Source organism: Schistocerca piceifrons, chromosome 2 (assembly GCF_021461385.2).
Source record: "Schistocerca piceifrons isolate TAMUIC-IGC-003096 chromosome 2, iqSchPice1.1, whole genome shotgun sequence".
Classification (NCBI taxonomy): domain Eukaryota; kingdom Metazoa; phylum Arthropoda; class Insecta; order Orthoptera; family Acrididae; genus Schistocerca; species Schistocerca piceifrons.
The window spans coordinates 237,972,881-237,991,054 of record NC_060139.1 but is presented as its reverse complement, the minus strand read 5'-3'; the positions used below and the strand labels follow the sequence as shown (position 1 = coordinate 237,991,054).

The window sequence follows — 18,174 nt, the reverse complement described above, 5'->3', positions numbered from 1 at the left end:
TGCCATTTCCTAAATAGTTGTCTCTATGATTGTTTCTCCTATTAAATTGCTCATGGTTATCCCTATTGTTCCTATTCTGCTGATGTTCAAAATTTCTGTGTCTATTACCATTTTGACCCTGATAGAAGTTACCACTATCTCTGTTCCTGTAGTTGTTAACATTGTGATCTCTATCATTTCGATTGTTATGATATGTGCTACTTTCTACTGCCCTATCCAGCCTGTCAACATATCGTAAAAATTGTTCAAGGCAATTGTCAGGTCCGTGTACTAAATCCCACTGCAACCTTTCTGGTAATCTCCTTTTTAGTGCACCAGTCAACGTCATTTCGTCAAATGGTTTGTCAAGATGTTTTATTTTTTTAAGTTGATTCTTACAAAACTCTTTCAGTGTATTGTCCCTATTCCTATAATCAGGACCATTCAGAAATTCAATTTTAATTCTCCCTTGTTCAGCATATGACCAAAATTTATTTAAAAATTTTTTTTCAATACTTTGGTATGTCTCCCAATGACTTAAATTTAGATTTACCCAAGATAGAGCTTCACCTGCAAGACATCTTTTAACAAATCTAATTTTTTGATCGCCTCTCCTGCCTGACATAACTATCTCTACAGTGCTGTAGAAAATCCACTGGATTAAATTGACTAATGGAAAACTTTTGATTGGAATGTTGGACCACTCAGTACTATTATTTGAATTCAGATTTTTATGAATACAGTTTTCCTTAATTACTGAAATTTTTTGGTCTAAGCATTTACGTTAGCATACTGTTTTCAACATATAGAATTTTTTTAAAATCTGAAATACTAAAGTTCTGTTCCATTTTTTCTGCTATGGCTTTCTGTTCAACTCTGTCATCTACATCACTTCCCTCATCTCTATTCATTTTCTTAGCAATCACATGAGTCCACAAAGAAAAAGTCTTCTTTCATTTCATTTGGTCTGTCATTGTTTATTTTATCTCATCACTGTTGGTCCGACTGTGTTGGGCAGTTCTCGGGTCTTCTTTTGTTGAGTGATTGAAGTTCATTTATATAAAAGTGCAAATAATAATTGCCCTTTCTTATTCTGCAACAGACAAAACTTTGTTATCAGTCAACAGATCCCGAACGAGCCCCCACTTGTAATCTTGCTCTCCCACACATCATTATTTAAGTTCTATGTCTCTGCAAAAAGTTTAGAAAGCTTTGAGAGTTCTAAGATATACAAAAGAAAAACTTTTTATTTATCTTCATTGTCTCTTTGTTGTTGGCTCTAAGTCCTGTGTCTAGAGTACATTCTTGAGGCTGTAATTTTTATAATGATGCGGGTTCTTGTTGAACTGAATAACTGCTGAAGATTTGCCTGTTGCTATGAATATCCTTTAATTTTATCCCATTCTTTTATATCACACCAACTTCACTATTCCACTTCAGAACATGAATTCACATTGTTGTTGACAAGGTTAGAAATTCGTCTACTTCAGTCAGAGGCATGCCCACTACTCCTGACATTCTGCAATGTTCACAATATTCCAAACAGTCCAAAGAGTCCACAAACATTCTTGACAAAATTTGTATCTTTGCTAAAATATATTATTATTTTGCAAATGAGTCCAGAAACAAATTTAATAATTATCATCAGATTGTGAAATTAATAACAGGAATTTAAAGTATACTAGAAATTTTGTACTTTAAATATTTTTAAAAGAAGAGCAATTTTAACTGTCAGTGCATATCGATTGTAACACATTAATTTCTTTTTATACATTTTAGCCTCAAATATAATGCTTCATATACAAAATCATATGAAGTTCATTCAGTTAGACAGCTGATATAATGTTCATCTACATAAGAATCGATAGTATACATGGTATCGGTTATTTGTATAAAAAAGAAAGGTAATGTTAGAGGAGGGTGACGCATTACACAAGCTGGGTGAAATGGACTGTTCTACAGGAGTAAAAGTAAATGGCAATAACATGAACGCAATATGCCATAAAAATGGAAAATGTATCTGCTCACATTATAGTGCAACAGAAGGTACTACAATTGATCAGTTTGCTTATGTTAGCAGCCTTTTCTGTAATGAGAAAGATGTAAATGCAAACATCAGAAGCAGAATTGGGAAAGCGTCTGCATTCTTCCAAAGTATTGATCCATATGGCGATTAGACACTGTATGTCCACAAAGTTTTGGCTTTACTACTCTATCATCTTACCAATGGCTGTATCCACAAGTGAGACCTGGAAAATGTCAATAAAATCAGCACACAAGCTCAATGTTTTGCTCAAGGTGAATTTTGAAGATCAGTTACTGTCACCCCATGTCAAATAATGAGTTACTGAGAAGAAGTGGTCTATGCAACCCACACAAAATTCTTGCTGAAAGAAGACTGAAGCTTGTGGAACATGTTCTGTGCATGAAACATGGAAGACTTCCGAAATCACCACTGTTGTGTAAATCATTGGTTGGATACAGTAGTAGAGGAAGACCTCGTATCACTTAGAATTGAACTTTTGCAAAGGACCTCCAGTGCATGGACATGAACTGGGAAGCTGCTGGAAACATGGCAGCTGATCGACTTTACTAGAGGAAACTTCTTGCTTGATATGCAATTTAGCATTGGAGGAACTAAGTCTAAGAAAGTAAATAAAAGGAGGAAGGTGAATAGAGAAATTGGCTCTATGGATTTGAGAATTAGTTGAATCATTAGCTGTTAATGTAGTAGTGAATGTGAATGATCCAAAATGACCTGATAAAAGAATGACAAAAATGGGTTGGTTGTCCTTGTTAATTGACACAACCAAGAAAGAGAAACAACTCAAAATAGTTTGTGCAAAGGAGTAATGAGGTTCAAGAAATAAAATTAAGAGAAAGTAGTTCTGTGTCAAAGTTTTCATTTGTGTCACTGTACTACTTTATGTGTTAGTTTGTGTAGTATTATTATCTGATGTCATTTACATTTACTGGAATGTTAATTACATTTTATATTATTATCTTATCTCTTGACAGAAATTGCGGCATCCAGAACACAAGAGGTAGTTCGTGACATGTTCATTGCATTGTTGACTTCCAGATACTGCCTAAGTGAAGGTATTACTCCAACCATAAAGGGAAAGCAGAGTGCTGAAATATGTACTCAGATTTTGGATGCACTCACTCAACAGGTTTCATTTTTCTTTTGTCTATTGCATTCATTTTTATATTTGGTACAACTGTAGTTCTCTCAGGTACCTATTTAAATGTGAAATTTGTGCCACCATCGTACTGCATCAGTTATTGTTGGTGTTTTTAAATTGACTTGCAATTGTGTAGATTAATTTTTGTGTGATAGGGAAAGATAAGCTGTAGAATTCTTACCTGAGGAGGTAGGACCAAATAACACTGACAGGAGCCCACATAAATGAAATTCCAGACATAGGGAAAACAAACTGCCAAATTTAATGTTTGAAAGCCATTTAAGAACATTAGTGTATATAGTAAAGGTAGGACATTTAACAAGATGTGTCTAATGTTCAGTAAGCGATATGTAAAACTACAAACAAAATATCAATCTTAATCTTCAGAGTAAACTGTATGCCCAAATACACTTTTGGTTACATTTATAAAGATGCTGAAAACTATTAGAATGGAAAGAAGTATACAGATGCCAGGTCAGGGTAGCATAATGGATGTTCTGGGCAGCATAGTGGATGTTTTAAATAAGTTACACACCAAATAACTAAATTGTTCCAGACATGGATTCCAGCATTCATATGAGTACAATGGCACCTCACTTCACCCTCCAGTCCTATACACTCCTTATTGAACACATTATATATATAGCAGTGTCCATTATCAAACTGGTCTGTAATATTCATCTTTTACACCTACACCGTCAAGTATGAATTTTTGCTGTTGCTGCCGAAAAGGTTGTAAACATTTTGTTCAGTTTTCTTGTAGAGAGTTTCATTTTTGATGTATGTAATCTTATTATCTTGAAATTTTGGTCCTATGATTTTTTTAAAATTTTTCTTTCCTTTAGCTCAAGTTTCTCCATTTGGCCTTTGAAATTCATGTTTAGTGCTTCTGCTGCATACAGTGCTTCTAGCTTAACCACTGTCTTGTAATGTGTAATTTTGGGCCCGCATGAAAGGGATTTTTTGTTGTATGTGTTTTTTGTTAGTTGGAAGGCCAATTCAAGTTTATTTTTTCTGGATTCCATTGCTTTGCTTTCCCCAGCATTCCAACTAATCCATTTTCTGAGACATTTGTATCCTTTTGCTATTTCAATCTTTTGTTCTTGAACTTTGAGGTAGTTACATGAGTGCTTGATGTTTGTCAATATCTTAGTTTTTTCAAAGGAGATGTGAAGACCTATTTCAGCTGCTTGTTTCTTAGTTGAAGGATTTGCTCTTGTGCTTCTTCCATTGTTTCAGCTAACAGGGCCATATCATCTGCAAAAGCAATGCAATTTACTTTAAGGTTCTTCTTTTTTGCAACCCGGTCTTATACCACTCTTAGTATTTGTGTTCCATTCTCTGACTACTTTCTCAAGTGCACAAAAGTTCACTTTGTTCAAAGTTAAATTTACAGAAATTACAATTAAAACTTAACTCATTAAATTAACTGAATACATTGAAAAATTGCGTCTTTTTAACAGTTTCTTCTACTGCAAGAGTTAGGCCAAATTATTTGTTTAAATCATGAAATTAACGAATATCATTACCCAAACAATACTTTAGACAAAACTGTTAATTACTTTGGAATTAATTCACGGCTGGTTTTTCTAACATGTTTTCGAATAGAGCCAAATAGATACTTTAAGATTACTATTATTTTGTCTTCCAAATGTTTATAATTAGAATATAATTGATATTTGTTTATACATAAACAATAGAATTTAAGTTACGAAACAATTACTGATTTTGCCCTGTAATAAAAGATAGGCATAGTTGAAATAAATAAGAAAATCAATTACATACGTATAACTAAGCACAAAATTAGATCTGGTGTTAAATTCTTTAAAACTGAGGGCCAACCTTTCTCTTTTATGAAAATGCAGATTATACCCATGTATGTTAATGGTAATTAGTTCAAAAATGAAAAAAACAAATTTAAGTAGCCAGATGGAAAAAGAAGAGGGGAATTAAAATTATCCCAGCTTGCTTCGTCACACTTTCCATTGACACTTGACTTCTACCTTGGAGGTAATAGCATCAGATGTTATCCACTGTGCTGATTGTTTGCAGTAAATATGTCTTGTGGCCACATGTCTATCTGAACAGTCTTTCATCCAATTTTGTTGGTGGCACCCTTAATTTTTCATTGTAGAATCTTCCTTTTTTTCTAAAAGACAATTGAAGAGTACTGGAGATAATCTATCACCTTGACTTGTACCCATATTTATTTTAAAGGGCTTAGAACTTTCAGCCTTGATCTTTACTCTTAAGACTATGCCTCTAGGCATTTCATCAATTAGATTTGCCACTTAAATTTTAACACCAAATTCTCAGATTTCTTTGTGTAGCATTTTCATATCAACTGCTCCACAAATGTTCCAACTTTTTTTATAAAAATCAATATTCTGTGACATATAGTAGATTTCAGATTGATTATCTGTTCTGATCAGGCTGCTAGGGTCTCCTTATCTATTGTTAGATGTTGCACTTAGTTTTGTCAAAACTTGGAAGTCTCATATCTTGTTGTCCTGGAAAGATATCTTGGAAACTGGTGCTATGAATGGTGGTGCCAGGTGATGTAGATCAAACAAGAAGTTAATGACCTGTTCCAGTTTCACAGTTTATACAGGTAAAGAGACATGTATATCCTCCTCCATAAACATATCCGGAAGAGAGCTAATTCAGCCATTAATTAGAGTCACTTTACAGAGACAAGATATACAATGTCAGTAAGTCACAGTGCTCATGAAACAGTTTGTAATATTGTCACCAGAATTTATCACATTGTACAGTATTGTACTACAGGTTGTATATGTGGATGGTTTTCCCAGATTTCCCAATTAAAAATACACTTCTTTCTTCCTGAAAATGCACATTTTTGGGTGAAAATGCCCTTTTTCCAGGTGAAAATACACTATACCCCTGGTGAAAGTACATTTTTTCCTTGTTAAGTGACAATATACTTCCTCTCGGAGCTGTAAAACATATCAGGCCTTTGAGGGGAAAAGGTGTTATACACCGGCATAGAACTTTCCAACACTCCCAACTAAAAATAACATTCCCGAAAAATCTTTAATGCATTGCACATGTAATATGCAAATTTTGATATTATGAAAGTATAAATACAAATTCACCAAATACAGCATGGTAATTTATGAATACAGAACACCAAAATGTGTGAAGTGTGATGCCCATGCTACGATATGGAAACAGAAACCATAGTAGTGCTCCACGTGGGATGGCAGTGAACTTAAATTCGGGAAAATATAATGCAATAATTTTTGTTCATGCTTTGTGAAATACAAGTACTAGATGATATTTTTCATCAATGAAAGCTAAGCTTCCACATATAATACTGATTGTCAGAATTTGTTTGCTGCTTTTTCCGAGCATGTGGTTAGGCAGGATCCTAAGAACACAGCTAAAATTGCAGCTGCTTAATATTTCTGACAGCCACTATTGTAAATTTCACTGCTGTGCACTAAAAATTTTAGGGGTTACCTGGCTGAATGCGTATTCTATTGAGCACTTCGACTTTTCCATAGAAAAGTCAATTACATATGAAATTGCTCAAGAATGCACCTTGCACTTTCTTTTTGAAGGATAATTATACTTTTTGCCATCATTATTGCATAATTTGTAATCTATGAAAGAATTAAAAATGAAAACCTAATACTGAAGACTGGTCTTTTTTTACTCTTTAAGATGTGTCAAACACGAAAGCACCAGTAAAATTTTAAATGATGACATAAATGGCTAGTCTTCTGGGTCTGTAATTTTTCTAAGTGTCTGGTCCTCAGATTGTTAAGTTTTGAAAGAGTCAAGTGCTCCATGATTTAAGAAATTCAGTGCCCATTATCATACGTAACATAATTTGTCTTGCATAAAAGGAAATTTACTTTGAAAGTAATGCTTCTCAAACCAATGTTTGCAATATTTTCCCACAACTTGTTAGAAAAGTAAACTGTTGTGACATCACGCTCATTGAAAGCAGTTTGTTGTTACGAAGTATTGCACAGTCTTTGTCCTGAAGCTTGTGGCACATTTTGCTGTCGATAGACACTTGTATGTGCACGGTGTTTTTTGTTGTAAATAGCACATTTTCTTTGCAACTAAAGCTTTATTTTCGTGTTGCTCTCTCTTTATGTTTTATTACTGCAGTGTTGTTCTGCAGTAGCGGGCTGAAGAGTATCAGTTTATCAGTTCTTACCAGTCAAAATTACGGAAATTTGACTGAAACTTAAAATAATGTAAAATTCTCAGAAACTCTAAGAATTCGTGGATATCTCCCAGATTTTTCTCAGATGAAAAAATTTTAGGGTTTTTCCTGGATTTCCCGGTTGTCCTGGGCCGTGTACACCCTGTACTACTGTTATATAATTCACAAGAGTATGTCGAACACTATTATTGCATGTCATCTGAAAGCCCGTTTATGAGTATGACATCCATCACGAAATGTTTTGTATGGTTCTAAATTAATCTAAACCTTAAATACTGACCGAATTGATTATTGAGGAGTGATGAGTTCGTCTGATTCAGAAGAAATACAGCCATAGAATTATTTGGTTAAAGTTCAGAATCTTGCAATCATTAAAGTTCAAATTTTTAGTATCTGATCTATTAATGTCAATTATTTCTTAAGTTAATTAATTTCATATAATTCCAAATATGTTCTCAGAAAGTTGAGGATGTCTGCTTTTGAGTGAGTGATAACAGTACTTCCTCTGCTACTTATTATCTCACAACATTTTACAGTTATATGACGTCGTCATAAATTTTAGTTAACTGTAGTTTTTATTTACTTGGGCTATTGGTAAAATGAATTGCAACATTGTTATCAGGGATGTAAATATAAAGAACTGAAATATAAGTTTAAATGAGATTTTGCATAGGTAGCAGTTTGACATCTTCCTGTGTGTTTAATATACAGGATTTGTACAGAAAGTAATGTGTCACACTTATTATTATTATTATTATTATTATTCACGTAGTATACCCTTTGTGGATCACGTGAAACTTCTACAGTTCTTCCTGCAGTTTTTCTATGAGACCTTCATTTTCTCACTCATGGCTTTCTTTCTTTCATCCGTCCACTTCGTACCGGTCTTATTGGCTCTCGTCTCTGGCTGGACCTCCCACTTGTCTATTTTGCTTCTGTAGATGTTACTGTCTGCAGTGTCCTGATTGGTGGGTTGAGCATCAGTAAGGTCTCTTCGTACTCGTTCGGCCCATGTCAGGTTTTCAGTGGCTGTGAGTATCTGGCATGTGAGTTTATACTCAGGGAGTCTGTGTATGTATCCATAGAATTTAAGGCGTCTTTTTCTAATGTCGGCAGCAATATTTGAAATTTCCTCTTAGTTTTGTTGGTTTGCAGTGTATATCCAGCTTCAGTTTTTCATGGTCCAAGGATTTTCCTAATGATCTTTCATTCTTCTTTTTGTAGATTTTGTAGTAGCATCTTGTTATGGAGTGGCAAGATTTCTGCTGCGTATAGCACCTCGGGTTTAATGAAAGTGCTGTAGTTATATATAGACACACACAATCGTATTGACCAACTAGGATCATGTTAACAACTTCAGATCCTCTTCTTCCTTTGTTGTTTCCTATTTTTCCAATATTTCCTCATTTTCTCCCCATGAAGTTTCTTCCTTTGTTCTTCCCATGTTGTTCCTGTTTTTATTTTATTTCTTCTGCTTTGAAAGCCTTCCAAATTTAGTATTTTATTTCTAAAATGGTTTCTTTCTGCTATTTCTGATTCTTTGATGTTGTTTCTTTCTAGATCTTTCCTTACTTCTGTAATCCACGCAATTGTTGATTTCTTCTTCCAGAAATATGGGAGTATTTGTTTTGTTAGTCTATTTCCATCCATTCAGTAGAGGTGTCCGAAAAAGGTTAATCTTTGTTTGGCCATTACTTCAGATATTTTCTCTATATTTTTGTAGATCTCCTCATTACTTCTTATTTTCCAACAATCTGCAATTTTTATTGCACCCATTATTTTTGTAATAATCCTTCTTTCCAGTACCTCTAGTCTTTCCATATTATAGTTCATCGTTAGACATTCAGATCCATATAAACATTCTGCTCCTACCACTTTCATGTAGTGCTTTAGTTTTGTTTTTCTAGATATACATTTCTTGTTGTGAGTATTTTAGGTCAAACCATATGCTCTTTCCATTTCGTTAATTCTTACATCTATTGCAGATTTTTCTAGTCCATTGTGTTGTATAGTCTCTCCAAGATATTTAAATTTATTTACTCACTCTATTTTACCTGTTTGTGTTTCTATGAATTTTGGCGCATTTTTTATATTTGTCATGAATTTCGTTTTTTCAACTGAAATTTTGAGACCAGTTCTGCCTGCTATTTTTTGCAGAAGGTTTATTGGAATAACTGCTTCTGTCAGGTTTTCTGAAAGTATTGCAAAATCATCTGCAGAAGTCAAGCAGTTTACTTTGATTCCATTTGTTTTCCTTCCCAGAGTTATTGGTTCAATTTTGTGATTTTTTAGCTCCAAATTCCAGATCCTTACAATTTTTTCTAAAACACAGTTAAACAGTAAAGGTGATTTTATTTCAAATGGCTGAGATACTTCCCCCATAAATTTAACTTTAGATATTGTACCTGTTAGTGTTTCATGAATTATATTTGCTAATTTTGATTTAACACCAAATTGTCTAATGACCTTATCTATTGTTTCTCTGTCTATACAATCAAATGCTTTCTTGAAATCAATAAATGACACTATTATTGGTTTGTTGGTGAATTACTGACTTTAAGTTAAAAATTTGTTCTACACAGGATCTTCCCTTTCGAAAACCACCCTGATATTCTCTCAGTTGTTTGTCTAAAGTATCTGTTCAGGAGAATTTTTGATAATATTTTGTATGCCACTGGCAGAAGTGACACTCCTCTGTAAGTATTGACATTTTGTTTGTCTGCCTTTTTATGTAGCAAGTGGATTAATGCTATTTTCCATTCAACTGGAATCTTTTCAGTTTTCCAAATGTTCTCAAGAAGCAGTTGTACGTCCTTTATGATATTTGGTTCTGACCACTTCAATAATTCTGGTGTAATGAGTCGTCACCACTTGATTTATTGTTTTTGAGTGTTTTGATGGCCTCATGAATTTCTACCTCTGTTGGTGGGAAATCGTCCTCTAGATTGTGAGGTGTCACTGGAAATTCCAATTTATCTGTTGAAACTGGACAGTTTAGCAGCTTTTCAAAAAATTTTGCTAAAATTTCACAATTTTCTTTGTTATTTAATCCCATTTTGCCATTTTCATCTTTGAAACAAATACTTGCTGCCTGATATCCTTAAGTATGTGTTTAAACGTTTGGTAAAAATTTCTAGTATTATTTTTGGTGAAATTTTCTTCTGTTTCAGTAACCTGAGAATTTTCAAAGTTTCTTTTGATTTTCCGGGTTATTTTTGATGTTTCTTTTCTTTGTTGTCTGAATTCTTCAAGGCCTTCCCCTTTTTTCAAAAATCTCCATTTTCTCTATTTTTGAGCACTTTGTGTTAGTACTTCTTCACACTCCTCATTCCACCATGTCTTCTTTTTATCCTTGGCCTATCCTAAAGTTTTCCCTGCTGCTTGAGTTATTTGCATCTGGAGTTCATGCCAATCACCTTCTTTACTTGTCTTTATTTCTTCTCTAAATTTTTCTATATTTTCTTTTGTAATATTAGCTGTAGTGGTGTTGTATCTGATCACTTTCTTGGTCACCTTTTTAGTTTTAGATGGGAGAAATTTTATTTCAATCTTAGAGAGATAATGACCTGAGTCGAATTCCCTATTTCTGACTATTTTAACATTCATAATTCTTGTGATATACCTTTTAGACATGGCTATGTGATCCAGTTGAAATTCTTCTAGGTTTGGATTTGGATGTCTCCAAGTTTTGGCTTTTCTTGGTAGTTTGCAGAAATGTGTGGTCATGAGTTTTAGCTGGAACATTTTACACATATTGATCAGTCTGTCACCATTTCTGTTTGTTCTTGAGTGTGCTGGATATTCACCTACAATAGTCCTAAATTTCTTTTTCCTCTGAATTTGCGCATTGAAGTCACCAAGAAGTTTTTAACATTCTTTGTAGGTATGATAGAAATTTCAGATTCTAAAAGATCCCAGAATTGATTTACTTTCTCCAGATTTCTTGTTGTCTGCATTTATAAGTGCATGACAGTTTATGAGGATCTAACTTTTATTCTTGTGCTTTGTTGTTAACATGGGTATTCTTTCTGAATTTGATTTAAATTCTGTTACACTGTCTACGATTTTTTTGTTTACAAAAAATGTTGTTCCAAACATCGGCTTGTTTTCCATTATTCTCACTGCTGGTTTCCCTTTATAAATTCTGTAATGTTGTGTATCAACCACATTCTCATCTAAGAATCATGTTTCCTGGACTGCTATAATTTTTATATCAATCTTCTGCAGAAATAATTCTAATTCCTTTTGTTTCCCCATTTTTAGATGAGAATTTACATTTAATGTTCCAAAGTAGTACTTCTTCTTGAACTGAAACTTGGAAGGCTTTTCAATATATTCCATCTCTTCATCATCACAAATGTTGTGACTCCCCAGAACCCTAGGTCCCATTGCATTACACGATGTAATGGTGGATTCCTCATCAGAGTTACCACCTGAGGTAGAGCATCTATTGTGCAAACTTTCCATTTTGTGACTTGAAGCTGTAAAAAGTAAAGAGTAGGGAATCCAAAGTCATCCCTGAATTCCGAAAGTAAGACCAGTTTGTTAGCCTGGAATATTACTTATTAAACTGCCACTAACATGTGGAACAGACACTGTTGGGGTACCACCACTAACATGTGAACCGTCATGTCCCTGTCCACTTTGGCCTTGGACAAGAGGCCACCTCTTCCTCCAGCTCCCCTGTACCGAACTCCATCTTCTCCGCCTTTGCTGCTATTGAGGTCTATTATTATTATTATTATTATTATTATTATTATTATTATTATTAGTGTTATTCAGGGTGTATACACTCCAGCAGAAAGTTGGGAAAACCTGGGAATTTTCTAGAATTCCAGGAATTTTTCATTGGTTTAGTCTTTGGTTAAATTTTTGTAATTTTGACTGGTAAGACCTGAGAAACAGCAAATGTATCAAAGGCTTTAGGATGAAGACCGTGGAATACTTAATAACAGCAAACTGCTTCCGATGAGCATGACATCACAACTTGTGACATTCGCCTGCTTTATTTCATCGTTGATTGTACTCAGTGTCGACATACTGTGTTGATATACTGGCAAAAAAATAGAGGATGGAAGTTCAACACTGACTACTTTAAACGATGTAGCCAACAGGTGCACATTCACGTTTCACAGTTCTTTACTTTCACTGTTCACAACCCACCAATAATACACAGTTGTATGGCCAGTGCACTATTGTGTAACTTTTGATAAGCCTCATGAATAGTTTGCAGGCAAACATCAACATACTGCTATAATAGTTTACTGTTGAACATCTACAAGCAGTAAAAACCTAACCACACATTTCACAGTCTTTCAAATAAATTGAACAGACACTGTCATTGCTTTAACACTTGGCCTATTAGTGTAACAGTTATTTCACAGTTAAGTTGATGCATTGTTGTTGTTCTAACCAACACAGGTTTCTTGTCTGAAACTCGGCCATGGACTGACTGTCTTGGGACCAAAAATTGAGCCCTTACATATCCTCACAATAACAGGCACCGCAACTACACATTGTTCAGTGTTTAATTTACAGAAATTACAATTAAAACTCAACTCCTTCAGTTAACTGCATACATCGAAAGATTGCATCATCTTAAAAGTTTCTAGTGCAAGAGTTAAACCGTATTATTTGTTTAAATAATGAAATTAACAAATAACGTTATGCAAACAATACTTTTGACAAAACTGTTAATTACTTTGGAATTAATTAAGGAGTGGCTTTGCTAAAATGTTTTCGAATAGTGCCAAGTAGAACCTTTAATTAGTTGTTCCTCCAAATGTTTATAGTTAGTACCGAATTTATATTTGTTTGTACGTCAACAATAGAATTTAAGTTACAAAATAATTACTGATTTCACCCTATAACAAAAGATACTAACTAGGAATAGTCAAAATAAATTAGAAAATCGATTACATACACGAAACTAAGAACAAAATTACATCTGGTGTTATATTCTTTAAAACTGAGGGTCATCCTTTCTCTTTTTGGATATGCAGATTACACTCACATATGTTAGTACATGCAAAAATGGATTTTAGGGAGGCAGATGGCAAAACAAGAGGGAAGTAAAAATATCCCAGCTTGCTTCATCACAGTTGAGTTGTGTATGAGCTGTGCCTTCTCCCGCTTCTGGCTACTTGTAGTGTGGCTGCAGCAGTAGCAAGAAGCAATCATCCTACACAGAAAAATTTTTCTGGCATGCCCAAGCTGCCAGATTTGCGCATGCGCAGAGCAGTCTGGTTTTTAGTGGGGAGGGGGATTAGTGGACCGTGTTTATTTTTAGTCATTTTACTGTTTCCTGATGTCCTGTTTTCTCGTTGTTTACAATTCACAAGTCAAATGAAAACAAAATGGATTTCTGTGGCCGGGAGCTATAAAGTGAATTAAAATACGAGGTGCATTCAAGTTCTAAGGCCTCCGATTTTTTTTCTCCGGACTGGAAAGAGATAGAAACATGCGCATTGTTTTAAAATGAGGCCACGTTCATTGTCAATATGTCCCAGAGATGGCAGCACCATACGGCAGATGGAATTTTACCGCCAGCGGCGAGAATGAGAACTGTTTTAAATACTTAAAATGGCGACATTTTCCTTACTTGAACAGCGTGCAATCATTCGTTTTCTGAATTTGCGTGGTGTGAAACCAATTGAAATTCATCGACAGTTGACGGAGACATGTGGTGATGGAGTTATGGATGTGTCGAAAGTGCGTTCGTGGGTGCGACAGTTTAATGAAGGCAGAACATCATGTGACAACAAACCGAAACGACCTCGGGCTCGCACAAAGCCGGTCTGACAACATGATCGAGAAAGTGGAGAGAATTGTTTTGGGGGATCGCCGAATGACTGTTGAACAGATCGCCTCCAGAGTTGGCATTTCTGTGGGTTCTGTGCACACAATCCTGCATGACGACCTGAAAATGCAAAAAGTGTCATCCATGTGGGTGCCACGAATGCTGACGGACGACCACATGGCTGCCCGTGTGGCATGTTGCCAAGCAATGTTGACGCGCAATGACAGCATGAATGGGACTTTCTTTTCATCGGTTGTGACAATGGATGAGACGTGGATGCCATTTTTCAATCCAGAAACAAAGCGCCCGTCAGCTCAATGGAAGCACACAGATTCACCGCCACCAAAAAAATTTCGGGTAACTGCCAGTGCTGAAAAAATGATGGTGTCCATGTTCTGGGACATCGAGGGCGTAATCCTTACCCATTGCGTTCCAAAGGGCACTACGGTAACAGGTGCATCCTACGAAAATGTTTCGAAGAACAAATTCCTTCCTGCACTGCAACAAAAACGTCCGGGAAGTGCTGCGCGTGTGCTGTTTCACCAAGACAACGCACCCGCACATCGAGCTAACGTTACACAACAGTTTCTTCGTGATAACAACTTTGAAGTGATTCCTCATGCTCCCTACTCACCTGACCTGGCTCCTAGTGACTTTTGGCTTTTTTCAACAATGAAAGACACTCTCCATGGCTGCACATTCACCAGCCATGCTGCTATTGCCTCAGCGATTTTCCAGTGGTCAAAACAGACTCCATGGAATCATGGCGTCAGCGTTGTGAAAAATGTGTACGTCTGCAGGGCGATTATGTCGAGAAGTAACGCCAGTTTCATCGATTTCGGGTGAGTAATTAATTAGAAAAAAAATCGGAGACCTTAGAACTTGAATGCACCTCGTACATGCACATAATTACAGAAGGCTGTTATTAGTTTCAGGTTTCTGATTTTATTTTATTTCCACGTTTTTGGCAGTCAAGTGTTAATCACCTTGCACAACAGTGAAGTAATTTTTGTTGGCTTGCTAAATAAATGTGGCTTTTATTAATCTTTTCCGCAGATGCAGTCAATTTATAAGAAATGAATTATTTCGTTCTTCGTTATTGGCTAGTTTCAACTGTTCACTGAATTTCAGGTGGTAATTTGCATCTTCTGGCATGTATGGTATTATGCCATAATGAAGAATCAAACATGAGACAATACAGTACTCCAAGAAAATTTGCATCCTGAAAAGTGCACTGAAAAGCTTAATAACAGGTTGGAGCCTACTTCATTGTGAATCTGGACATATGAATGTGTCCTTTAAGCTGAATTATGCATTTTAGTATGGTTTACAAAATTCCTATCCTCGTGGAGTATCCTCTGATGTCCTATTTCTTTTATAATGTCATTTGTGATATCTTAATGCTATATGTGTACGAACATATGGGCTTCCTACGTCGTCATAGTTGCCCATGTGTACGGACACCTGTATTTTGGCACTCTCTGGCAGCTGCTGAAATGAACCCATGTCTAAGAGATCACGAGAAAATTTTGCGAATGGTTCTTCAAAAAGCGTTATTTTCAAAGGAAATTCTCTTTTACACAAGATGAGCTATGTTCCATGTGAGAATGTGCAATGTATTTCTCAAATCAAAGAGTGTTTTACTCTCATTTAAAACTTAAAACTTTCAGGACCAGCCACGTAGAATAATTTTGAGCCCAGAAGAGGAGACATTGATGTCAGTGTTTAAAATTTTACTGGCACATTTGTGTGATGTTTCTTAAAGTGTAACACACACTGAAAAGACCAATGTTATATGTGAAAGCTTAACTTTTCTTGTAGCTTATTAATCTTCAAGATGAGTATTATATGTGGAAGCATAGCTTTTCTTGTAGCTGCACTACGGACATTAATTTAAACCATTAACTTTTCCTATTTGTGTGTTCATGCTACTTAACAGTCATGTTGCTATTGGCTGACTACTACATCATGTGTGCTATGATCTTAATATCTGCTGTGATTTGCTGACGAGATCACGTGAGGTGAGCTGTGATTGGCTTACAATAGCGTATTGTGTTCTCTGTTTCAATGCTTCGGAAACTTAGGTGCTGTGTTTGATGGAATTCAAATTCATACTTTTGTAGTATGAAAATCTGCAGCATATTGTAATATGGAAATATGCAGGATACATGTTGATGCACATGTATTTTTCACCATGGAAGAAGTGTATTTTCGCGTGGGAAAAAGTGGGTTTTTAACCGGGAGATCCGGGAGAAAACCGGAAATTTTTTTTTTCTTGTCTGCATATACACCCTGTTATTAGTATTATCCTTTTATATTGATTGGATACATTCAACAACTTAGAATTCTTTGAAGTATTACCTCTCTGCAACAATATGTTTTTGTCAGCATAGTGTCGTTGCATCATAAGCTTTCTGGAACTCCTCAGTTGGGATGATATTCAGGGTAGCCATTGAAGTAGCTCGCACCTTGGCTACCAACTTGAGGCACATTCCTTTGAGGGGCCCTTTTGACCGAAGGGGGCAAGTTGGGACTGTACGGTGGCTGCACCACCATTGTTGCACTGATCCAGGTCAGTTAGGTGATGACAACAAAGGTGGTGTGAACCGGCATGTTGTGGTGCAATTTCCTTTTGGATGCAAGCAACCCTATCATTCAGACTCTGGAGCATTTCCTTGTAAAATTGGGTGTTGACTTTCTGGCCAGGGGGTATGAATTCATGGTGCACTAACACCGGTGCATATTTTTTTAAAAAAAAAAAAGAGCGTGTACTTCACATGGACTTGCTCATTCAGGCCTTCTTCTGGTGTGGTGACAATGTTGTGTGCTATTCTGCACTCCACCTCTTTGACTGCGGATTGTACGGAAAGACCCATGAATCATCTGTAGTGATCACTTTGTCCAGGAAATTGGGATCATCTTCGCAGAGTTGTTATGAGTTCTTCACACACTTGCACTCAGTGTTGCTTTGGCGCATCAGTCAAAACTGTGAGAACAAGTTTTGCACAAAACTTTTGCATGACCAAGTCTTCCAATACAGTTCATGAACAACTTTTTTTCTGGGAGTCCAGTAATTCCAACATCAAACAAACAATCATTTGACGGTCTGAACTCAGCAGTTGGTGCATACGGGTCACACAGTCGTCAGTTTGTGATGTTGACAGTTGTCCTGTTAGGTTTCCTCGACAACTTCTGCCTGACCTTCTCAAAATGCAATCGTCCCGAAAAGTTTCCAGTGGCACCTTGTTGAGCTTCACACAAATCTTTATGATGTAGTGTTATTCTAAAGTTTTATTCATTATAAGTTTGACGTGGCCACTATGTGGAGGTTCACGAAAGAAGCTGTATTAACCTTCCAAGACTACATAGTCAATTGAGTGACCTACCACTGGAAACTTAAGGGTCCTCCCCTTTGTCACCAACTGGTCCAACCACTGTGTGACATACAGTTGCATCACAAAAAAATTTGACACATTACTTTCCGGAGCACAACTTGTCTTATATGTGCACCTGCATTAGATATAAAATGAGGAAGTGAAAAAAAAATTAGTTTTTCTTGAGAGCAGAAAATGTGCAGATGGAATAGACTCCAACATGCTACATCTCAAGGTCTGTTTTTTATAAAGCCCTGTTGATATTTGTTTAGTTGTAGGTTGAGAGTTGTTTTCAGTTCTGTCCAGCAGAATTTCAGAATTGAATTGAATTGAATTGAATTTTATTTAATCCTGTAAGATTACATCGTGTACAGTAAATGTACGTGTAATATAGGACATGTCAAAGTATTAAAATTCTTTATCAATTATTTTTCTACACCTTTAGCTTACATTTTTACATCACTGATAATGAGTAACAATATATACAAATTTAATGGCATAAGTATTCTGCAACACTGTAAAACTCTTTTTCAATGAGATAGTCTTTAAGTTTCTTTGTAAATTCATTGTGAAGTACACTATCTTGCAGGGTTTTGGGCAGACTTCTTAGTGGTCTGATACCAGAGTACTGGGGTC

At 35.7% G+C, this 18,174-nt stretch overlaps 1 protein-coding gene across 8 annotated transcripts in view; it reads left to right on the top strand.

Annotated features, from left to right (window-relative positions):
* Positions 1-18,174, top strand: part of LOC124777276 (Fanconi anemia group A protein homolog) — a 246,329-nt gene that overhangs the window by 69,457 nt on the left and 158,698 nt on the right. For all 8 annotated transcript variants that reach the window (XM_047252617.1, XM_047252612.1, XM_047252614.1 and 5 more), the window contains one exon: positions 2,998-3,152. In XM_047252617.1, the coding sequence (XP_047108573.1) occupies positions 2,998-3,152 (155 nt within the window). The remainder of the gene's footprint in view (positions 1-2,997; positions 3,153-18,174) is intronic.